Below are 25,668 nucleotides of genomic sequence, written 5' to 3' on the forward strand. Positions count from 1 at the left end.
CTTTCTTTCTTTCTTTCTTTCTTTCTTTCTTTCTTTCTTTCTTTCTTCCTTTCTTTTTGTGAAGCAATTGGGGTTAAGTGACTTGCCCAGAGTCACACAGCTAGTGAATGTTATGTGTCTGATACTGGATTTGAACTCAGGTCCTCCTGACTCCAGGGCTGGTGCTGTATCTACTGCACCACCTAGCTGCCCCTACTTTCCAGTCTTGCCCCAATAGCTGGGATCTTAAAGTTTATCAAACACTAGGTTCCTGTGCCCATGTACTTTTATGTGTTGTGCATCTAACCTGTTCCATTAATCCACCACTGTATTACTTTTCCAGTACCAGATTGTTTTGATGCTTACTGCTTTGTAATATAGTTTGAAATCTGGTCTGCTAGGTCATCTTCTTTCACATTTTTTTTCATTGATTTCCTTGACCTTTTGTTCTTCCAGATGAATTTTGTTGTTATTTTTTCTAGCTCTATAAAGTAATTCTTTGATAATTTTATTGCGTGGAATAAGTAAATAAAGTTAGTTAGTATTGTCATTTTTATTATATTGGCTTGGCCTACCAATAAGCCATTAATCTTTCTCCAATTGTTTAAATCTGTCTTTATTTGTGGAAAAAAATGTTTTGTAATTATGTTCATATAATTCTGGTGGGTATCATAGTAGGTAGACTCCCAAGTATTTTGTACTATCTGCATTTATTTCAAATGGAATTTCTTTTTCTATTTATTCCTGCTGGGTTTTGTTGGTAATATATAGAAATAGTGGTGATTTATGCGGATTTATTTTGTATCCTGCAACTTTGCTAACGTTGTTAATTGTTTTGATTAGTTTTTCAGTTGATTCTGTAGGGTTCTCTAAGTAAACCATCATATTGTCTGGAAAAAAGTGATAGTTTTGTTTCCTCTTTGCCTATGCTTATTCACTTTCTTTTCTGTCTTATTGATATAATTAGCATTCTAATACAATGTTGAAGAGAACTGGTGATAATGGACATCCTTGCTTCACCTCTGCTCTTACTGGAGTGGCTTCTAGTTTATCCCTATTATAGGTAATACTTGCTATTGATTTTAGATTTTTGTTTTTGTTCAGTTGTTTTAGTCATGTCTGATTCTTTGTGACCCCCATTTGGGGTTTTCTTCACAAAGATGCTGGAGTACTTTGCCATTTCCTTCTCTAGCTCATTTTACAGATGAGGAAACTGAGGCAAACAGGGTTAAGTGACTTGCCCAGGGTCACACAGCTAGTAAATGTATGAGGCCAGATTTGAATTTAGGAAGATGAGTTTTCCTGACTCCAGGACCAGCACTCCATCCACTGTGCCACCTAGCTGCCTCATTTTAGATAGATACTACTTATTATTTTAAGAAAAAACTTCCTTTATTCCTATGCTTTCTAGCATATTTATTAGTGATAGGTGTTATATTTTATTAAAACCTTTTTCTGCAATTGTATGCTTTTTTTGTTTTCGTTTTTGATATGGTTGGCTATGCTTATAATTTTCCTTATATTGAACCAGTTCTGCATTCCTGATATAAATCCAGCCTGTTCATAGTGTGTGATCTTTGTGGTATATTGTTGTAATTTCCTTGCTAACATTTCATTTAAAATTTTTTTTGCATCAATATTCATTGGGGAAATTGGCTTATGGTTTTGTTTCATTGTTTTTGCCCTCCCTGGTTTAAGTATCAAGATTATATATGTGTTATAGCAGGAATTTGGTAGGAATCCTTTACCTATTTTATCAAACAGTTTTTCTAGTATTGGAATTAATTGTTCTTTAAATGTTTGCTAGAATTTGCTTGTAAATCCATCTGATGCTGGGGTATTTTTCTTAAGGAGCTCATTGATGGCTTGTTCAATTTCTTATTCTTTTTTTTTTTCTTTCTTTTTCTTTTTTTCTTGGTGAGGCAATTGGGGTTAAGTGACTTGCCCAGAGTCACACAGCTAGTGAGTGTTATATGTCTGAAGTCACATTTGAACTCAGGTTCTCCTGACTTCAGGGCCAGTGCTGTATCCACTGCGCCACCTAGCTGCCCCTCAATTTCTTATTCTAAGATATGAGATGAATGAAAAACCCAAGAGACAGACTTTCTGGGTAATTAATAATCAATTTGTTAATTAGACTAGCTAAAAATCAATAAATTGATAGTCATTGGTTTCTCTTGGCAACCAAAGACTCATAATGGAGACACTGAATACCTTAAATATTTTTTTGAAAGGGAATGACCTTGGCAGGAGAAATGAACTTATATTGGTGAACAATTAATGAGGGGGTAGGCATATTAATGAGGAAGTGGTCTAAAAATCTTTAGCTCCTCCTGGTGAGAATGTGGCTTGATCCTGGGACTCAGCTTCAGCAATCTGGACAGAGGAATCCATCTCTACCCAGACCACTCTGGTTGGTTTTCTCCTTCATGAGCTGGATTGCCCTAAACTCCAATGGGGTGGAGAGGGGAGCTGTTTCATGGGCATAGACTTGGTGTTTTGGGGTTGGAATTCACCTACATTAGATTCTCTTTACACTCTAAAGAGAAGTGAGGTCTCCTAGTTGGATGGGGTCCCACCCAAGATCCTAGAGCATGTATTCCATTCTGAGGATAAGTTAATCTCATCTGTCAGCCTTGTCCTTCAGTGTGACCTACAGGAGCTGTTCCCTGAATGAGGAAATAAAAAGCCTGGATCCTAATTAATAATGGGTTATTCTATTCTATATAAGAGAAAATAATCATTTCTCTCAGATAGGGTTATTTAAGTATTCTATTTCCTGTTCTGTTAATCTTGGCAATTTATATTTTTGTGAATATTCATCTATTTCATTAAGATTGTCACTTTTATTGGCATATAGCTGGGCAAAATTGTTCCTAATTATTGCTTTTATTTCATCTTCATTGGTTGTGTATTCCCTCTTTTCATTTGTGATATTGGTAGTTTGGCTTTCTTTTTTAATTAAATTAACCTATGGTTTATTTATTTGTTTTTTTTTTCATAAAACCACATCCAAGTTTTATTATTTCAATGTTTTGTTTTGTTTTGTTTAACTTTCATCTTTATTTATCTCTCCTTTGATTTTCAGGATTTCTATTTTGGTGTTTAAAATTTCTTGTTTTTCTAGTTTTTTTAGCCACATGCCCAATTGTTGCTGTGCTCTTTCTTCTCTTAACATAAGCATTTAGAGATATAAATTTTCCCCGAAGTACTTCTTTGGCAACATTCCACAAATTTTGGTATGTTATCTCACTGTTGTCATTATCTTTGATGAAATTATTGTTTCTATGATTTGTTGTTACCCATTCATTCATTCTTTTTTTTATTTATGGAATAAAACAAGCATTTCCATAATATAGTACAATAAAAAAAGATGATTGTATATGAAACTGCAAATCTGCTATGTACAACTTGCTATTCCTTTCAAATCTACAACAAAATTATTATGTAGATTTTTTTTCTTCCCTCCTCTCCCCCACACCCTAAAGATGACTATAGGTAGACACGTGTGTGTGTGTGTGTGTGTGTGTGTGTGTGTGTAAATTATTCTCTACATATTTCTATTTATCAGTTGTTTCTCTGGATGCAGATAGTGCCTTTTTTCATATATCCTTTATAGTTAATTTGGGTATTTATAATAGACAAAATAACTTATTTGCTCAAAGTCATTTTTATAACAATGTTGTTGTTACTGTATACCATGTTTTCTTGGTTCTGCTCATTTGGCTCTTCATTATTTCATGCAAGTCTTTCCATGTTTTTTTCTAAAATCCCCGAGCTCATAATTTCTCATAGCACAGTAGTATTCCATTACAATCATATACCACAACTTGTTCAGTCATTCCCCAATTGATAGGCATCGCCATGATTTCCAGTTCTTCGCCACCACAAAAAGGGCTGCTGTAAACCTTCTAGAACATATAGGTTCTTTTCCTTTTTCCCTAATCATCTTTGTAAATAGACCAAGTAATGGTATTGCTAGGTCAAAAGGTATAGGCAATTTGATAACTCTTTGGGCATAATTTCAGATTGCTCTCCAAAATGGTTGGATCATTTCACAATTCCACCAACAATGAATTAGTGTCCCAATTTTTCTACATCCTCTCCAACACTTGTCATTTTACCATTCTATCATTTTAGACAATATGGTAGGTGTAAAATGATACCTCAAGATTATTTTAATCTGCATTTCTTTAATCAATAATAATTTAGAGTATTTTTATGTCTTTCTTCATTGAAAAATTGCCTATTCATATCCTTTGACCATTTATCAATTGGAGGATGACTTGTATTCTTGTCTATTTGACAAAGTTCTTTATATATTTTAGATATGAGACCTTTATTTGATAAACTATTAATTTTTTTTCCAATTTTCTGCTTTCCTTCTAATCTTGGCTATGTTAATTTTATTTGCACAAAACCTTTTAATTAAATGTAAATGAAATTATCCATTTGGTACCTAATTTTGCTCTCTATCTCTTGTTTATTCATGAATTGTTTACCTATGCATAAACCTGATAAGTAATATGTTCCATGTTCTTGTAAAATCTTTCTTTATATCTAAGTCAGGTATCCATTTTGACCTTATCTTGGTAAATGGTGTGAGATATTGGTTCATTCCCAGTTTCTGCCATACTGTTTTCCAGTTTTTCCAACAATTTTTACCAAATAATGAATTATTATCCTGAAATCTTAAGTCTTCACACTTATCAGATACAACATTATTATGTTTATTTACTGCTGTAAGTTGTATGTCTTCTCTATTCCATTGATCTCCCTTTTTATTTCTTAGCCAGTACCAGATAGTTTTGATAATTGCTGCCTTATAGTCCAGTTTAAGATCTGGTACTGCACGGGCCAGCTAGGTGGTACATTGGATAGAGCACCGGCCCTGAAGTCAGGAGGACCTGAATTCAAATCCGATGTCAGACCAAACTTGACACTTATTAGCTGTGTGACCCTGGGCAAATCACCTAACCCCAATTGCCTAAAAAAAAAAAAAAAGATCTGGTACTGCTAAACTTCCTTCCTTTCTGTTTTTTTCCCCCATTATTTCTTTTGACATTCTTGACTTTTTGTTTTTCCAAATTAATTTCATTATTTTTTCTAATCCAGTAATCTAATTTTTTGGGTAATTTAATTGGGATGGCATTAAATATATACATTAGCTTAGGTAAAATTGTCATGTTTATTATATTGGTCCTGCCTACCCATGAACAATTAATACCTCTCCAATTATTTAAATCTGATTTTATCTATATATAACATTTTTTATTATTTTGTTTATATAATTCCTAGGTTTGTTTTGGCTGGTGTATTCCCAGATATTTTATACTGTTTAAAATGGGGCATTTTAAAAAACTATCTCTTCTTGCAAAGTTTTGTTTGTGATATATAGGAATGCTGATGATTTATGTGGATTTACTTTATATCCTGATAAATTTGCTAAAATTATTGTTTCAACTAACTTTTTAGTTGGATCTTTGGGATTTTCTAAAAATATCATCATATTGTCTGCAAAAAAAGATAGTTTATCACTTCATTCTATATTCTGATTCCTTCAATTTCTTTTTCTTCTCTTATTACCATTGCTAATATTTCCAATACAACATTGAATAATATTGGTGACAGTGGGCATCACACCTGATCTTACTGGGAAGGCCTCTAGTTTGTCATCATTACAAAGAGTGCTTGCTGATAGTTTTAGATAAATGCTTTTTATCAATTTAAAGAAAAATCCATTTATGCCAATTCTTTCAAGTATTTTTAATAGAAATGAGTGTTAAACTTTATCAAAAGCTTTTTCTGCATCTATTGATAGAATCACATGATTTTTTAAGCTTTTATTATTGATGTAATCATTTATCTTAAGTTTTCCTTATGTTAAACCATTCCTGCATTCTTGGTACAGCCTCTCATAATGAACCTTCTACATTCCTAGCCTCGTCCGGGTATGGGGAGGAGAATGGCAATTATTAACCACCTGCTTGGTGTCAGGCATTATGCTGACACCAAATATTGCAAATATTATCTCCTCTGATCATCACAGAAACCCTGGGAGGCATTTGCTGATAAGTAAGGACACTGAGGCCAAAGAGTCACCCTGCTAGCAAGCATCTTAGGCTAGATTTAAACTCAAGACTTCCAGACTCCTAGGCCTACACTCTTTCCACTGGGCCTTCCTCCTTATGGGTCAGTCTACATCACCAATCAGTAATCCTTTCTGGCCTGTGCCATGGTGCTGTAGGTATTTGTTGGTATTTGAGTTGGTAGCGTAGCCTTTCTCATTGCATCTTCCGTGCTCATAGACCATTTTCTGGGGGATAAGAGGAAAGAGAGAGGCATTTCTTAAGTGTCCTCTCCATGCTAGGTGCTGTTTTTAATAACTAAGGCTAAAAAGTGTCAGCCAGACTCTCTACAGGTCAGCCCACCAGAACAGTAAGGTTCCATTACCCTTACACTGGACCCCTTTGGGGGATCTTCAGAGCCATGGGTCATCGAGTAGGAAATGGAAGCTCTAGAGACCCAAGAATTTTTGAACTACCGTCCTCACCCCCTACAAAACTTTCTGTACCTCTCCCATAATTCAAGGCCATGTCTCAATACTGTCTTAATGCTTGATAAATTCTTATGACATATGGACTAATTCAGTTAATCTTAATTATCTTGCTTTATTCATAATATTAATGTAAAATGCCAAAAATCCATGTTTGTAATTGATCAACTAGGGAAATAGATCTTGCTATTAATTTTATGTAACCTAAAAAAAAAAGGAGTAGGTCAAAATGAGATCCTGAAGTTAATCACCACAACTTGTGCTTCTGATTAGTGTGTGCTTAGCACAAAGGGAAGGAATGGGAGACACAGAGGTGTACCACACAGGGAGGGAGACTGATTTACTGAAACTGAGAGATGTTGTCATGTTTCTGGTGACCAAGAGAGAAGTACTTTTGTTGCCTCAGCTTAACAGATATCATTGTTTTCCCCATGCCAGATTGAATGAGGAATTCTTGCAGGGAATAGTTAAAGAGGGAGTAATTTGTTTGGGGAATATCGCCCACAAGTTTGCACCTCCAGAATAGACATTACTGTTGCTCCATTTAAACAAATGAAAAAAAAACCCTAATCTAGGCTTTCTTCCTCTATTTTCATCCTTCTTTCCAAATTTCTCCCAGCCAGTGGCTGGCGCAGTGTATAGAGCACAGCCCTTGATTCAGGAAGATGAGTTCTAAATCCATCCTCAGACTCTTACCAGCTTCTCTAATTGTTGTTGTTTTCCTAGAGTTTGTTAATGCTTTTCTATATTCATCATATTCATTTGTTCTCATAACGTGGTAGTATTTTTTCTTTTTTTTTTATAACATGGTAGTATTCCCTCACATTCTGTGACAAAAATTTAACCATTCTGTCATTAAGGGGATGTCTACTTTTTTCCAATACTTGGCCATCACAAAAAAGTGCTGCTATAAATCTTTTGGTTTATGTAGACATATTCTTCTTATCAATGGATTCCTTGTTGGTAAAAACCAAGTAGTGGGCTCTCTGCATCAAACAGCATGGACATTTTAGTCCCTTTACTTACATAATTCCAAGCTGAATTCCAAAACAGTTACACTGATTCACAGTTCCACCCATGATGCTTTAGTGTGCCTGTCTTCCCACAGTCCCTCCCTCATTGACTATTCTTATCTTTGTCATCTTTCATAATTTGCTGCGTATGAGGCAGAGTTGTTGGATTTGAATTTCTCTTATTAGTGATTTGGAGTGTTATTTTACATGACTGTTAATAGTTTGCAATTTTTTTTAAAGAAGTATTTGATCATATCCTTTGAACATTTGAGTACTGGGAAATTTTTGTCTTCTATATATCTTTTAGGTTTTATACGTCTTAACAGTAGTGAATATTTTGTACCTATGAGTAACACTTCAAATTTTTTTCTATGGAATTTTATCTCCTTCAGTTCACCATTTGCTGTTACTAATTGGTCATCCACTAAATTTCTTTAGCCACGTTTCGAAAATATAAAAACTGTTTTTCGTTTCTCTCCAGACTATTGTGAGGATGAATGTGAAAGAACTTCCCAAAGATGTGATTCTGGTATGATTTACATTTGATGATGAAATATTTCTTCATTGAGGAGATTCAAGTCAGGTATAAGAATACAGTAGGTGGGGGGGGGCAGCTAGGTGGCGCAGTGGATAGAGCACCGGCCCTGAAGTCAGGAGGACCTGAGTTCAAATCCGGCCTCAGACCAAACACTTGACATGTACTAGCTGTGTGACCTGGGGCAAGTCACTTAACCCCAAATGCCTTACCAAAAAAAGAAAAAGAATACGGTAGGTGGATATGGGGAGGGGATATAAACATTTTATATTTACTTGCAGATGGTGAGACTAGGTCGGAAACCATGGGGTCATCTGTAAAGGGGAACATTTCTCTAGAGACATTTTCTCAGAAAAATCTCAAAAAGGCTAGTGTGTTGACCTCCAGCACGAGAGAAGCCTGGAAATGTGGTACTGGTTTGGGCAGGCATCGAAGCTCTAAGGAGGAACATTCGTGGTAAGTGAGATGTCATATAAAACAAAAACCCAAATAAATTAAGAGACCATGAGTGTAGCAAATATGGGAAAACCTTGAGCCTAGATTGAGTCCTTTTTCCATTGCAGAGCAGGTCTATAGGAAAGAGTCTCCATAAATGTGACAGGAAGAAATTCAACCCGTTATCAGACCAAAATCACCATACTGGGAATTTACCCAACAAAAATATTTTCTAACTATAATGGAGGTGTTAGATTCTTTGATGCTTACTTTGACCTTAATAAATATTATGGAGTGTGTCTTGGAGAGCAATCAAATTAATACAGACAGTTCTCACTTTACAGAAATTCACATTACACAGATTCAACTTTACGTAAATAATTCTAAGACACCCACATTCCAAAAAGAAGTGACAAAAATTCCTTTACACAAGACAGATGCTGTACAATGAGATGCTGTATTATGCAGGCGGCACAAATGGTGGTGGGAATCTGAGAACATCTCTAAGTCAGTTCCCGCGCTTCTGCGGACAGTGAGTGATACTGTACCTCTCCCTGTGTTCAATAGCGATCCTTATATTTTCACCATGGCTGGCGGCAAACGTGTTCTGGAGGGGAAAAGTGAGCCATCTCGTAAGCGCAAGTCAATAGACTTGGAAATGAAAATGAACATAATTAGAAAATACGAAGGAGGACAAAAATTGTCATCGATAGCACGTGAACTTGGCCTTGCCGTGTCAACTGTGAACACCATAGTGAAGGATGCTGCCCGGATAAAGGAGCACGCTGAAGACAGTGCTTGCATGAAGTTGACTTACCTGTCAAAACACAGAGAAGGCGCTATCCTAGAGATGGAAAAACTATTAACCGCGTGGATCGAAGCCCAGAATCAGAAGAATATTCCTTTAAGCTTACTGGCAATTCAAGTCAAGGCTCGAAGCCTCTTTGAAGATTTAAAGGTAAAGTACCCTGAAGGAACACAGGTATTTACAGCAAGCAGTGGTTGGTTTGCACGATTTAAAAATCGTGCAGGATTTCATAATTTGCATGTGTCCGGAGAGGCTATTAGTGCAGCTGCTGAAGCAGCAAAAAAGTTCCCAGAGTTCCTGCAAAAAATAATAGATGAAGGTCCCTACTTGCCGGAGCAAATCTTCAATGTAGACAAAACCGGCCTTTTTTATCAAAAAATGCCATCTCGAACCTATATCTCGGTGGGGGGAAAAATGACGCCGGGGCACAAGGCTTCAAAAAATAGAGTTTCTCTTCTGCTTGGAGGGAATGCCTCTGGGACTTGCAAATTAAAACCTGTTGTTGTACACCACTCGGAAAATCCTAGGGCATTAAAAGGCATCAGCAAGGCAACTCTACCTGTGCATTATTTTGCTAACCCCAAGACGTGGATAACCCTTGATATCTTTGAACAATGGTTTATGCACTGCTTCATTCCTGAAGTGGAGAAGTTTTGTAATGATAACGGCATTCCTTTCAAAATTCTACTGATTTTGGATAATGCCCCAGGTCACCCTCTCCATCTGGATGATTTGAATGAAAATGTAAAAGTGGTCTACCTTCCCCCTAATACTACCTCATTATTACAACCTATGGATCAGGGAGTGATTGCGGATTTCAAGGCCTATTATTTACGTATTACATTTGCCAAGGCAATTGCAGCTTTGGATGCAGATAAAGACTTGACACTGAGAGATTTCTGGAAATCCTATAACATTTACCATGCAATCCAGAATATCGCTAAGGCTTGGGAAGATGTAACAGAAGCATGTATGAAGAGAGTTTGGAACAAAGTGTGCCCGCAGTTTGTTCCTGATTTTAGCGGATTTGACAAAGATGAAACGTTAAAAGAAGCGAGTAAGACGATTGTAAAATTAAAACAGGAATGGGAGCTGAAAGCGGATGAGAATGATGTGAAGGGGTTGATTGAGTCTCGTAGAGAAGAACTATTGAATGAGGATCTGATCGAGCTGCTAGCCGCAAAGATTGAAGAAGAAGAAAGCGAAGCTTCCGAACCCGAGGTCGAGCCAAAAAGGTTCACAGTGAAGCGGTTGGCAGAAGCTTTTCACCACTTGGGTGAATTTTTTTCTTCTATTGAAAAAATGGATCCAAATACTTCAAGATTTTTTAAAGTTCAAAGACTAGTTGAGGATAATATTGCTTGCTATCGTCAGATATATGAGGAAAAAAAGAGAGCCACCGTCTAAACATCTCTTGATAGCTTCATAAAAGAAAAAGTTGTGCAGCCAACTACGAGTGATAAAGGCTAGGTGCAGCGGGTGGAGAAGGAGCAACTTGCTGCACACCAATGTTAACTCTACTGCACAGTCCTGTGCATACTTTATCGTTAACTTTGCCTTTCATTTCATAATTCTGCTTATTATGGTACAGTATTTAATATGTCTGTATTTTAGTACATTTCAAGACTTGCGTAAAGGTATTATTTTGTATATGCCTTTGTTATATAGGCTAAGTGAAGTGGTTGGGTAGAGGCAAATTCTCATTATGTAAAAATCACTTTAGGTAGAGGTCTGCATAACAGTTCACTTATGTAAAGGAAGAACTGTCTGTATAATGAATAAAGAAAAGCCTTCAAGTCTAATCTATGAATTCCTGTCTGATATTAGATCCTGGAGAGAAATCCCATAAAGGTAAAAAATGTCAGAAGGTTTCCCCCCTGAGAATATAACTTATTGGACATCAGAGAATTCTTACCGTAGAGAAGGCTTATGAACGTGATGATTATAGTAAGGTGTACAATCACCACCAATCCCTTTCTTCTCATCACAGGATTGATATAGGGGAGAACTCTTGTAAATATCTTGAAAGTGGGAAGGGCTTCAAAGGAAGTAAAGAATTTACAAAGCACCAAAAAGTTCATACTGGAGAGAACTTTTTTGAATGTCATGTAGATAGAAAGGAGTTTTCAAGGGCAGCTCTTTCTCCACATGTGGGAATTCATTCAGGAGCAAAACCGCAAGAACATCATGAATGTGGGAAGGCATTCTGTAGTAACACAAGTCTTACCCAGCATGTGAGAATTCATGCCAGAGATAAACCTTGTGAATATGGGAAGCCCTTCTAGAAAAAGGCATATCTTAACCAGCACATGAGAAGTCATACTGGAGATTAACCTTATGAATGTCCTGAACACGTGAAGGCCTTCTACCCAAAGACATATCTTAGTCAACACATGAGAATTCATACTGGAAAGAGAACTTTTAATTGTAATGAATGTGGGAAGACCTTCATGTTTAAGTCATCTCTAACCCAGCTTGTAAGAATTCATAATGGAGAGAAACCTTATGATGGACTGAATGTACAAAGGCCTTCTACCCAAAGACATATCTTACTCAACATATAAGAATTCATACCACAGAGAGACCTTTGAATTGCAATGAATGTAGGAAGACCTTCAAGTGTAAGCCAAATCTCACCCAGCATGTGAAAATTCATGCTGGAGAGAGACCTTATGAATGTCTTGAATGTGGAAAGATCTTCTACAAACAGAAATATCTTACCCAGTATGTGAGAATTCAATCTGGAGAGAGACTTGTAATGAATGTGACAAGATCTTCAGACAGAGGGAAAGCTTGACTCAACTCCAGAGAATTCATATAAGAAAGAATGACTTCTGGTTGATGTGACCAACATGATGTAGGATAAGACACTTTCTCTCATCATGATTTCTCAGACCCTTTCAAAGTAGCAATTAGGTGAAAGAAAATCCACAGCATAGAACATCAAGAACTCTAACAGGATAAAACATTATGAGTGCTATGAATTTAGGAAAGCTATCCTCTAAGAGTGAAGAACTTACATTCCACACTAACAAATACATGCTGGAGAGAAACCTTTTGAATCAAATGATCAACAGTAGGCCTGCTGCCGGAGCATTCCAGATTAATTCAGAAAGTCTTTATTGAATGTGTACTGTATGGAAGGTACTGTGCTTAGATAAACATGCACATCCAATTATATATAGAAACTCATTTTACCCAAATGGAATGTAAGAAGGAAGGAGAAGAGAGAGGGTATGTTAAGGGAAGCAGTGATCCGAAGCAAAACAGATTCTTGAGGAAGGGCTAGGGTAAAAAAGATAGGGATAAGAATAGGATGGAGGGAAATACGCAGCAAACATAACTCTGAATTTGAATGGAATGATCTTACCCACAAAATAAAAGATGATAGGAAAATGGATTAGAAATCAGAATCCAACAATATATTATTTGCAAGAAACATACTTAAAACAGAAAGATATATGCACAAAGTTAAAGGGCTGGTGCAGAAATTATTATGCTTCAACTGAAATATTAAAAAAATGACGGGAAGCAATCATGATTTCAGACAATGCAAAAGCAAAATAGATCTACTTTAAATAGACAATCAGAACAGAATTCTGAGAAGATGGTGGAGCAAGATGGGAAACATTGGGCTCTCGGGATTCTCCCTCAAACATGATAAAAATATTGCCTCAAAGGGAATTTTGAGCTGCAGAAATAATTAAAAGTGGGGGTAAAACATTTATCCCCCTAAGAGAACTGGGAAGGACCTTAAGACCCAATCTCCTGGGGTGGAGGCCTGGCCTAAGTGCAAACACCTCTAGGCAGAGTCTGCTGAATCAACAAACAACAATCCCTGTTGAGGGATACTGTTGAGCAGTAACCTCACCTCACAGACTGTGGGAGGAGGGGGTCACACAGTTGAGTAAGGACTCTTGGCAGTTGCCGGATGCCAGGTACGGGTGTGCTGACCAGACACAGTCCTAGGCTGCAGCGATGGGCAAGGAACAAGCACATGCCCAGCTGAGTATGGTGGCAGAGGCACGGGGACTCTGCCGGCTGTGGACACTCACAGGAGAGCAGAGTACCTGTTCCATTCCAACGCAGAGGGTGAGATGAAGTTCACAGCTACAAGAGGGACCGCAGGGAGCAAGAACGTTTGCAGTGACTGAGGGGCTGGGTGCCCTACTTCTGGCTCAGGGGCAGAGAGGAGCGTCCAAGGTTGGGCTCCCAGATAGAGCTTAGAAACAACAGTACGTAAAACCTGAAGCCTGAGGCATCATCTCCCACACCTCAGGACTAGAACCTGACTATAATAAGCTGCTAAAAATATAAATAATGAGTAAGCAAAAGATAAAGAACCCGACCATAGATAGCTACTATAGGGACAGAGAAGATCTAGGTTCATATTAGAACATAATGAAGCTAAAAAACCCCACTTCTACTTCAAAGGAAAATGTCAAATGGTTACAAGCCCCCTAAAAGAGTTCTTCAAAGAGCTTTAAAAAGACTTTAAAAATCAAATGAGAGAGGCTAAGGAAGAATTAGGGGGAAAAAAGCAATTCATGAAAATTATGAAAAGAAAGTCAACCAATTGGGAAAAAGATCCAGAAACATATGGAAGAAAATAAGTCCTTAAAAACTAGAATTGGGCAAGGGGAATGTAAAGAAAAAAAATTTTAAAAAATGAAAAAAAATAGGGGAATATGAAACATCTCATTGGAAAAACAACTGATCTGGAGACCAGATTGAGGAGAGATAGTATAAAAACTGTTGGACTACCTGAAAGTTATGATAAAAAAAAAAAGAGTCTAGATATGATATGACAAGAAATTATTGAGGAAAATTTCCCTGAAGTACTAGAATAAGAGGGGAAAATAAAAATAGAAAAAAATCCATTGATCACCACATGAAAGAGATCCCAAGATGAAAACTATAGAAGGTATTACAGCCAAGTGTTGAAGCTCCCAGGTTAAAGAGAAAATACTACAAGTAACAAGTGGGAAACAATTGAAATACTATGGAGCTACAGTCAGGACAACACAACATCCCTGCAGCTTCCACATTAACAGATTGAAGAGCTTGGAAAACTACATTTTGAAGAATAAAGGAGCTGGGCTTGCAACCAAGAATAATTTACCCAGCAAAGCTGAGTATAATCCTGAATGGGGGAGGGGGGGAGGAGGGATATTTAATGAATTGAAAGACTTTCAGGTATTCCTAGCAAAAAGACCACAGCTCAATGGAAAATTTGACATTTAAGATCAAGGAGAAACATAAAGCAAAGGTTAAAGGCCAATTATAAGGGACTCAATAGGTCAGACTGTTTCCTTCTTATATGGGAAAATGCTATGCATACTTTGAAGACTGTTATCACTACTTGGGTAGTTTGAAAGATTGTACACAGATAAAAGGCTTGGAGTTGAGTTGAGTATGATGGGATAATTCTAAAAAATAAAATTGGTGAGCAATAGTTAAAATGGAGTAATTATACAAATGAGGCAAGAATGGAAAAATTGTTACAGTGGAAGCAGGTAGGGGTAGAGGGCTTGTAGTGCTGAAATCTTACATCAGAGCAGGGCTAAAGAGGCAATAACATACTTCCAGAGGGGTATAAAATGTCTTCTAAATTTATAAAGAAATGGGAAGGCAAGGAGGCAGGATGAGGGAGGGACTTTTAGAAGGGTATGTACATCCAAGAAGTAGGAAGGTGGAGGGGGAGGATAAAGGAGGGACTCCAAGGGGGTGGGTAGACTAAGGAACAGGAGGGCAAGGTAGTGGTTAGATGTAAATTAGTGAGGAGGGAAAGGGTAAATAGGGTGAGAAGGATAAAAACAAAAAAAAACAGGATGGAGAGGAATACATAACTAGTAATTATAACATTGAATGTGAATGGGATGAACTCGCCCATAAAATGAAAATGGATAGCAGAATGGATTAAAAATCAGAATCCAACAAACTATATGCCAATTTCAAGAAACACAATTAAAAATGAGAAATACGTAGAGTTAAAATAAAGGGCTGGAGGAGAATGTATTATGTTTTAGCTGATGTAAAAAAACCAAAAACCAAAAACCAGGGGTATCAATCGTGATCTCAGACAAAGCTAAAGCTAAAATATATTGAATTAAAAGAGATAAACAGGGAAACATGTGTCACCAATATTATTCAATATTGTTTTAGAAATGCTAGCAATAGCAATAAGAAGAAAATACCAGATCTTAAACTATATTATAAGGGAGCAATTATCAAAACTATCTGGTACTGGTTAAGAAATAGAAAGGTAGATTAGTGGAGCAGTGTAGATATATAATACATCATAGTAAATGATTATTGTAACCTTTTGTTTGACATGTAAAGATTTAAGTTTTGGGGATAATAATTCATTATTTGGTAAAAACTGTTGGGAAAGCTGGAAAGTAGTCTGGCAGAAACTGGGCATAGACCAATGTCTTATACCATTCATGAAGATAAGGTCAAAATGGATACATGACCTATATATAAAAAGAGATATCACAAGAAAATTAGAAAAACATGGAACATATTACCTATCAGATTTATGAATAGGAGAACAATTTGTGAATAAACAAGAAATAGCATTGTGAGGTGTAAAACAGATAATTTCAATTGCATTAAATTAAAAAGGTTTTGCACAAATAAAACCAATGCATCCAAGATTCGAAGGAAAGCAGAAAATTGGTTTTTGGTTGTTTCTTTCTTTTCTTTTCTTTTCTTTTTTTTTTGTGTGAGGCAATCAGGGTTAAGTGACTTGCCCAGAGTCACACAGCTAGTAAGTATCAAGTGTCTGAGGCCAGATTTTAACTCAGGTCCTCTTGACCCAGGGCTGGTGCACTATCCACTGTGCCACCTAGCTACCCCTGAAAGCAGGAAATTAGGGAAAAAAATTTTATAGGCAGTATCTTGGATAAAGTTCTCATTTCTCAAATATATAAACTTTGTCAAATTTATAAGAATATGAGTCATTCCCCAATGATAAATGGTCAAATGATAGGAATAGGTATCTTCAGTGAAGAAATCAAAACTATATCTAGTCAAATGGAAAAATTTTCTAAATCATTATTGATTAGAGAAATTCAGATTAAAACAACTATAACATTTTACATCTATCAGATTAGCTAAAATAATAGATGCCCTTCAATTGGGGAATGGCTAAACAAGTTGTGGTTTATGATTGTGATGGAATACTACTGTGCTACAAGGAATGATAAGTTCAACACTTGCATGGAATATTGAAAAGTGAAATGAGCAGTACCAAGAGAACATTATACATAGTAACAGAAATATTGTCCTAAGTACAACTTTGAATGACTAATTCATCTTGAGTATCATAAATACGCAAACTAACTACAAGGGATCTATGACGGTAGATGCTATCCATCTTCAGAGAAAGAAGTGATAAATAGAAATATGTATAGCATGGTTTTACATATATATGTGTGTGTGTGTGTGTGTGTGTGTGTGTGTGTGTAATTATTGCCTTCTCTCGGGGGGGAGAGAAAAAAATAAAAAGTTCACAGTAGAGAATAAAAAAAAACAGAAGGAAACACAGAATAGCAGAGTATCTTTGAAAACAATGTGTAGTATTTATTACATACTTTTTTTAAAATCAACATTCTGAAATGAAAATTCATGGTTTTCTATCGAATCCTCTTTTCATATTGTGCTGTATACATGGAAATATATTTTTTGTCTTTTTGTATTTAAGTTCAAGATGAATAAAAAAATTTTTTTAAAGAGAGACAATCAGGAAAGCTACATTTTGCTAAATGGTACCACAGACAATGAATTAGTATCAGTACTGAATATATATGCACCAAATGGCATAGCATTCAAATTCTTAAAGAGAAAGTTAAACGAGTTATAGGACAAAATAGACAATAAAACTATATTTATAAGGAGATCTCAACTGAGTCCACTTAGACTAGATAAATCTAACCATAATATAAATAAGAAATTAAGGAGATGAAAAGAATTTTAGAAAAGTTAGATATGATAGACCTCTGGAGTATAATGAATAGGAATAGAAAGGAATATGTATATTTCTCAACTGGGCATGGTACCATCACAAAAATTGACCATGTTTTAAGCCAGGGGTGGGGAACCTGCAGCCTTGAGGACACGTGTGGCTCTCCAAGTCCTCAAGTATGGCCCTTTGACTGAATCCAAACTTCACAAAACCAATCCCCTTAATAGAAGGATTTGTTCTGTGCAACTTGGACTCAGTCAAAAGGCTGTAGTCAAGGACCTGGGAGGCCACATGTGGCCTCAAAGCCATAACCTAGGTTCTCCACCCCTGTTTTAGGCCATACAAATTCACAAAAAAAAAAGGCAGAAAAGCTAAAATAATAAATGTATCTTTTCCTGATATTAATGCAACTAAAATTATGTTCAATATGTGTCCTTTGAGGTATACATTAAAATTAATTGGTAACTAAATAAACTACAAAAGGAATGGGTCAAAGACCAATTCACATAAACAATCAACAATTTCATTAAAAATAATGACGACAATGAAATAACATGCCACAATTTATGGAATGCAGTCAGAGCAGTATTTTGGAGGAAATTTAAGTCTCTACATGCTTATATCAATAAAACAGAAAGAGCCGATCAATCAATCGAGTGTACATGTTAAAAAAAAACCCAGAAAAACATCAAATTAAAATCTCCCAATTTAACACCAAAACAAATGAAAATCAAGAGAAGTTAACAGAATTGAAAGTTAAAAGAAATAGAAAACTAATAAATAAAAGTAGGATCTAGCTTTCTGAAGGAAAAAAAAACAATAAAATAAACAACTGGCTAATTCAATTAAAAAAAAAAAAGAAAACCAAATTACCAGTATTAAAAATGGAAAAGGTGAATTTAAAACCAATGGAGATTAAATAAAAGAAATTATTAGGAGATATTTTGCCCAACTGTATGCCAATAAAGCTGAGAATCTTAATGAAATGAATCAATATTTATAAGAATATAAATTGCTCAGATTAATTGTAGAAAAAATAGAATGCTAAAGTAACCCTACCTTTCAAAAAGAAATTGAAAAAGTCATAGATGATTTCCTCAAAAAAAGAAACCCAAGGCTAGGTGGATTTATATGCAAATTCTACCAAGCATTTAAAGAACAATTAATTCCAATATTACAAAACTCTGCAAAAAATCAGGCAAAGGAGTCCTAATGAATTCTTTCTGTGACACAAATATATTGTTGATACCTAAACCAAGAAGATGAAAAAATGATAAAGAAAACTATAGACAAATTCACCGAATGGATATTAAAAAAATTTAATAAAATGCTTCCAAGGAGATTAAAACCACATATCACAAAGGCCATAAATTATTTTTTGTTTGTTTTTGTTTTTTTGCCTTTTTGGTGAGGCAACCAGGGTTAAGTGACTTGCCCAACATCACACAGCTAGTAAGTGTCATATGTCTGAGGCCACATTTGAACTCAGGTCCTCCTGACTCCAAGGCTGGAGTTCTATCCACTGGGCCACCTAGCTGCCCCAAGGCCATAAATTATGAACCAGCAATGTGGGGCTGTTTCAATAGTAGGATACTCACAAGCATAATTGACCATATCAATAATGAAAATTACAAAAATCATGATTGTTTCAATAGATGCAGAAAAGCTTTTGACAAAAATACAACATCCATTCCTACTTAAAAACACTAGAAATCATAGGAATAAAAGAAGCTTTAAAAAAAAAAGTCATATCTATCTAAAACCAAAGGCAAGCATTATCTGTGATGGGAATAAGCTGGAAGCTTTATTAGTAAAATAAAAGGTGGAGTAAGGGTATCCATTATTACCATTACCCTTCAATATTATACTATGAATGCGAGCTATAGAAATAAGACACGAAAGTAAATAAGCATAGGCAAAGAGGAAGTAAAACTATCACTTTTTTCAGATAATATGACGGTTTACTTAAAGAACCCTAGTCAACTAAAAATCTAATCAAAATAATTAGCAACTTCAGAAAAATTGCAGGATATAAAATAAACCTGTACAAACCGTCGTAATTTATATTACCAAGAAAACCCCAGCAGGAAGAGAGAGAGCAATTCCATTTAAAATAACTATAGACATAAAATACTTGGGAGTCTGTCTGCCAAGACACACACAAGAACTTTATGAACATAATTACAAAACCCTCTTGCACAAGTAAAGACAGATCTAAATAACTATAGAAATAGTAATTACTCAGGAATGTGCTGAGCCAATATAATAAAAATGATAATACTGCCTAAATTAATTCAATCGACCAAAGAATTACTTTGTAGAATTAGAATAAATGATAACAAAATTCTTCTGAAGGAACAAAATAGCAAGAATATGAAGGGAATCAATGAAAAAAAATGGGAAGTAAAGGGGCCTGACAATATCAGAGTTCAAACTATGCTACAAAGCTATAATCACTGAAAGAGTTTGATACTGGGTAAGTAACAGAGATACTGATCGATGGAAGAGATTATGTGGTATATAGAGCAAAGGAGTAACCTAGTGTTTGAAGAACTCCGTTCAATTTATATACATATACCTATACATATATATATACACATATATACATACATATACACACACATATATGGAAAACAGGAAAGAATTGTGCCAAAAATTAGGCATAGACCAACATCTCACACTATATATAAAGATAACCTCCAAATGGGTACATGATCTAGACATAAAAGGTGATATCATAAGGACGTTAGTGAAGAATGGAAGAAATTACTCATCAGATCTATAGATAGGGGAAGGATTCGTGACCAAATGAGATAGGGAAGTTCATGGGAAGTAAAATGGACAAGTGTGATTACATAAATTTAAAATATTTTTTCACAAATAAAAGCAATGTAGCTAAAGTAGAAGAAAAGCCAGACACTGGAGAAAAAATGTCTTTGCAGCAAGCAAATGAGAATAATCTCAATTCTAAAATATATAGGGACCAAGTCAAGTTTATAAGAATAAGAGCCATTCCCCAATTAATAATGGTCAAAGGATATGAATAGGCAGTTTTCAGAGGGAGAAATCAAATCAAGATTCATTTTTTAAAAGATGATCATTAGGGCAGCTAGGTGGCACAATGGATAGAGCACCGGCCCTGAAGTCAGGCGGACTTGAGTTCAAATCCGGCCTCAGACCAAACACTTGACACTACTAGCTGTGTGACCTTGGGCAAATCACTTAACCCCAATTGCCTCACTAAAAAAAAAAAAAAAAAGATGATCCAAATTACTACTAATTAGAGAAATGTAAATGAAAACAACTCTTAGATACTACCTTACACTCATCAGAATATTTAGGTTGACAAAAAGGAAAAAATGAAAAGTGATGGAGGAAATGCGTAAAGTGTCTGGCATATATTAGGTGCTTTACTGATTGATTGATCTGTGAAAATATACTAATGCACTGTTGCTGAAGTTGTTAACTAGACCAGTGTTTTGGAAAGCAGTTTGGAACCAGACCTAAAAAGCTATTAAACTGCACATACTCTTTGACTCAGCAATACCGCTACTAAGTCTGCATCCCAAAGAGAGAAAGAGCCCATATGTACAAAAATATTTATAGCAGCTACGTTTGTGATGGCAAAGAAAAAGAAACTATCAATTGTAGAATGACTGAACAAGTTAGAGTAGATGACTGTGATAGAACACTATAGTGTTATGAGAAATGATGAAGGGAATGGTTTCAGAAAGACCTATCTGAATTGATGCAAAGTGAAGCAAATCAAGAACAGTCTACCCAGTAATAGCAATATTGTAAAGATAATCACTTGTGATGGACTTGGGAACTCCAATCTTCATAATTACCCACCTCAGTTTCAAGGGACTCATGAAGAAACATGCTATCCACATCGAGATAGAGAACTAATAGACTTAGAGGGCAGATCGAAACTTTTTTTCCCCCTCTATTGATTTTTTTTTTAATGTGCAACATGGCTAATATGGACATTTGTTTTGCTTGATTCTGCATAGGTTTAATTTTTCTTGCCTTCTTATTGGGTGGAGGAGAGGGCATGCAGAGGGAGAGAATTTGGAACTAAAAAAAAAGAGAGGTATCTGTGCTTTAAATAAGTAAATAAAAACACAGAAAGAAAATAGTGGAATAGCTTAGGGTTCAGTTGCTGAGAAAACTGATAGTCTTAGTCTGAAAGAAATATTTAGCCCTGGAGTTCTTCGCTTTTTTGTGACTTGGACAATCTTTGGCAGGTCATGAAGCCAGAAGCATTGTTTTAAAAAACATTTTTGAAGGAAACACTGAATTTCAACTAGAGGTTAGTGAATATCAGGATATAATATTTTTTATCCAACTTCATGGACCCCCTGAATTTTATCCATGTACCCCACAAGGTCTGTAAAACTCAGGTTAAGAAGCCCTGATTTAAACCAGCAAGTCACATTATATATCACAATAAACTGGAAATGGATAAACTGGTCATTATCAGAAACTAGGAGACAAAGAAGTGGAGGAAATATCTGGAAACGGACCTATCCGTGGAAGAGGGAATTCTCTGAAAGGAGCTTGGGTCCACTAATCTCAGGTCTAATCACCAGAGCCGAGAAGCATTTGTGACATCTCTTTGTGCAATATTTGAAAAGCTGCCCCAGATAAAATCTGAGCTGTTTCACTCAATATCTAATGATGATGGTAATACTTCACATTTAAATACAAGTTTAAGCTATCTCCTCCACAAAACAAACAAAACTACAGCTAGATTTCATGCATTAACGAAGACGGAAACAGAGTACTGTACTAGCTACTGCTATTTTAACTGTGAGTACCTCAGCTGCCACTACCTGATGGCCGGGCTGGTCACGTTCACTCTACGTCAAGGGTTCTCTAGTACCCTTAAGGGAGTTTTGAGCTGTCTAGGCCCTCTGCCATTGACTCCAGCTTACACTGATGGTGTTCTTTCAGTTCTAGAGGGGAATTCCTTGGACTTCCAGTTCTATTTAACTACTTAACAGATTAGCAAAAGGATATTCACTTCAAAAGTATAACAAATACACATATTCCCTAATATGTGGGGTATAATCCCTGCCACCTTTCCCCCGACCATGTCACATTCTGGGGAGCAGGGAATTAGGTTCATGGCTAGACTCTTTTTAGCACAGTCCCCAGTCCCAAGTTCTAAGCCCAAAGTGCCAATGGTCTTCAATCCCAGGCATTCTGGCTTCTTCAGGCTTTCCTGATGGGCTAGCTAGTTGCAGTACTTGCCCTGGAATCCTGGCTCCAGGGCTCTCGTGGTTCAATTCTGGGTTCAGTGGGAATTCCACCTCCCCTCTCCCTTGCCAGGGCCTACAGCTGAGATGGACGCGAAAAACAGCAAAGACATAAATCAAGCCTGTTCCTCGGAGCTCCAAGGAAGCCCTTCCCCACCCCATTCAGTTCACGGTGCCCATGTGAATAGAAGCATCGCCTCTCACTATCAGTGGAAAAACAGCAAGATAGTCAGAGTCTGGCAGTTTTACAGACTGTCTGTTCTGGCTAACTGAAGTCAATAAAAGGAGGCTACTTCCACCCACCTTGTTAAAGGAACTCAGGATGTCTTTTCCCAGAAGCAGGGTGCCTCCATGGTAGGTACTCCAAAGCCCCCATTATACCATACTCTCCCAGAAGGTTGAGCTCTAAACATCAGATCATGAAACAGTTTATAGGACCACTCAATGGGCATTATGAAATGAATTCAGCTCAATCTGCCTCGTCCAAACAATTCACATGAGTCCAGCAGGACCAGGCATTGAAGGAAGGGACCAAGAAGCCATTAACTTGAGATTGGTACTGATTCATGCTAGTGTGTGGAGAAAAGAAAAGCTAGTTAACAAGCTCCGTGGGGGATAACATTATTTAGCAGGTCTAGGAGACTACTGTATTACCTATAATAATCTTTTATCTTTCATTTTATAAATTTTAAAATATTCTGACAAAATACAGGTTGAATCGGGTGGCCGAAGGAGTCTATGACACAACTTTTTAAGTGTTAAATTAATTTTTTAAGAAGCCCAGAGGTAGTTTCATGTCATTTGGCAAACCAGGGCAGGGCTTGCGTTCACCCACCTGCTAACGATCACTGCCTCCTCCTTCACCCTTATAAAATTCCCCCCTGGGCTGGATTGAGGACCTAAGATCTCCTCACCTCTCAAACTGATAAGTCTGCCTCCAAGCGTGGACACCTTCATCTACAAATGGGTGTTTTGTCACCAATACTAAGGTGTGAAAGAAAAATGGCACACAAGGGCACCAGGCTCAGTCTCAGCTCAGTCACTACAAGTGTTATAACTGCCATGTGTGTGGTCTGCCATTTATGCCTCAGGGCTGGACATTGACCCAGTCTCTACCACTACAGGGAGGCTTGACATTCTTCCTATACCTCACAGGTAGGAAGAGAAGAAAGATGGAGAGTAGGGCAGGAGATGACTCTTGGAGGGTTATCAGCTTCCTACTAGGATCTGGGCAGAAATACACTCAGGCTGAGACTTAGACTTCTTCTAGGACTGAGGGACTACTCTTTTTCTGATTTCCTCTTCCCATATGTGTCCAGTAACAGGACCTGCCTACTTCTTTTACATTAACGTTTCCTGTATCCCAATTTTGGCCTCAAACATAAAGCCTAGGAGTCAGGAACATTAGGGCATAGAGCCCCACCTCAGCCTCAATATTAGAAGTTACAACATAGTCAGAATTGTGTGATCTTATACAATCCCACACATACTGACAAAAAGCCCAATTAATTCCAAAGACAAAGTTTTGCAGATTGAAAAACAAGAAACATTTGACAAAGTTTGCCAAAGATTACTGCTTTCTGAATATTGGAGACAACTAGATAGATGAATGGAGGGGAGAAAGGGGGAGGAGAGAGAGAGATGGCTAGAAAGATAGGTAGTAATAGTGTTTTAATAATAGAAACCCCAGGTTTCTGGTTAAATATGTGAAGCTGGTAAACAGTTCCTGGCTGTTATCACAGGACAGAAAACAATCGTCTCACATAGATCAATTCTTTATGTGTTTAAAACTTTAATCAACTATACACAAAACAGAAAGATATGACTGCTGCCTCGTGTTTGGGCATATTTATTTACAGAGATTTCTCTACTGTGTATTTTATAATTCAGAGTAAAAGTTTCTGATCCAGCTCAGTCTTTCCACATTCATTGCATTAATGGAGTCTCTGGCCAAAGATGGGAAGTAAGCATTGACCAACGGTTCAAGGCCCTACTATATTATTGCCAGCATATTCTGAAGTATGAAATGTTCTGATTTTCATGAAGTCCTGTGTACAGGCAGAAAGGTTTCTTATATCACAAGTTTTCTATGTAGTATGGATTCTCTGAAGTTTAGAATGCTGTGTTCCCTGATGGAAGGGCAGTCTTCATGAATTATATTGACAAGATTTATGAACCAATTGGCATAGAATAAGGTACTTTCCCCAGGAGTATGTAAGCTTCTTGAGGGCAGGGCAATTTTGTCTTTATACCTCATTTCTGGGCACAGTACTTGACACACAATGTTATTTCAGTCATGCCTGACTCTTTATGACCCTATTTGGGGTCTTCTTGACAAAGATACTGCTAATGGTTTGCTATTTTCTTCTCCAGCTCATTTTACAGTGGAGGAAACTGAGGCAAACAGGGTGAAGTGACTTGCCCAGGGTCACACAGCTAATAAGTGTCTGGGGCCAGATTTGAACTCAGGAAGACTCGTCTTCCTGACTTGAGGCCCTATGCTCTCTCCACTGTGGCACCTCGCTGACACACAATAGACACTCAATATGTACTTGTTGAGTTCAACTGAAATGCTTTAGCAGAAGGCCTACTGTCAATCATTCATAAGCTTTCTTTCTAGCATGAATTTCCTGATGTAGAATGGAAGTTCTTCACTCTGGCAGATAGCCTTCCTAAATTCAAACACTCATACAAGTTCACCTACTTTGAGTTCTCAGTATCCTAGACCATGGACACAGAGGAAATTGCTCTCTTTCTTTCACAAAATTGCTATCTTGGAGAGGCTTGGGAGATATGATGATCAGAAAAAAAGATATCTAGTGCCCAATCTTGTAGCCATATGACCCAGATGTCATTCCTAAGCTTTCTATATGGGATAAATTTTCTGATGTTGAGTTAGGGATCATCTCTGGCTGAAGACTTTCTAACATTCACAACATTTATAAGATCTCTCTTTAGTATGAATTCTTTGATCATCAGCAAATTCATTCCTGAAATAAAAGGCCTTCCGGCATTCAAGACATTGGTAATCTTTCTTTTCGGCATGAATTTTCTGGTGCTGAGTAAGCACTGGTTTGGAGCAAAGGGCCTTCCCGTATTCATTAATTACATT

At 36.7% G+C, this 25,668-nt stretch overlaps 1 protein-coding gene across 11 annotated transcripts in view; it reads left to right on the forward strand.

Annotated features, from left to right (window-relative positions):
• LOC114042387 (tigger transposable element-derived protein 1-like) overlaps positions 1-23,133 on the forward strand; it is a 33,301-nt gene extending 10,168 nt beyond the window's left edge. For 5 of the 11 annotated variants that reach the window (XM_027861072.1, XM_027861071.1, XM_027861073.1 and 2 more), the window contains 3 exons: positions 8,030-8,077; positions 8,365-8,539; positions 9,086-11,128. In XM_027861072.1, the coding sequence (XP_027716873.1) occupies positions 8,030-8,077; positions 8,365-8,539; positions 9,086-10,733 (1,871 nt within the window). In that variant the 3' untranslated portion in view covers positions 10,734-11,128. The other 6 variants (XM_027861074.1, XM_027861077.1, XM_027861078.1 and 3 more) reach the window with 5 other exon arrangements.
• The last annotated feature ends 2,535 nt before the right edge of the window (positions 23,134-25,668 follow it).

The sequence above is a fragment of the Vombatus ursinus genome, unplaced genomic scaffold, assembly GCF_900497805.2.
Source record: "Vombatus ursinus unplaced genomic scaffold, bare-nosed wombat genome assembly UNPS02014417.1, whole genome shotgun sequence".
Lineage (NCBI taxonomy): Eukaryota > Metazoa > Chordata > Mammalia > Diprotodontia > Vombatidae > Vombatus > Vombatus ursinus.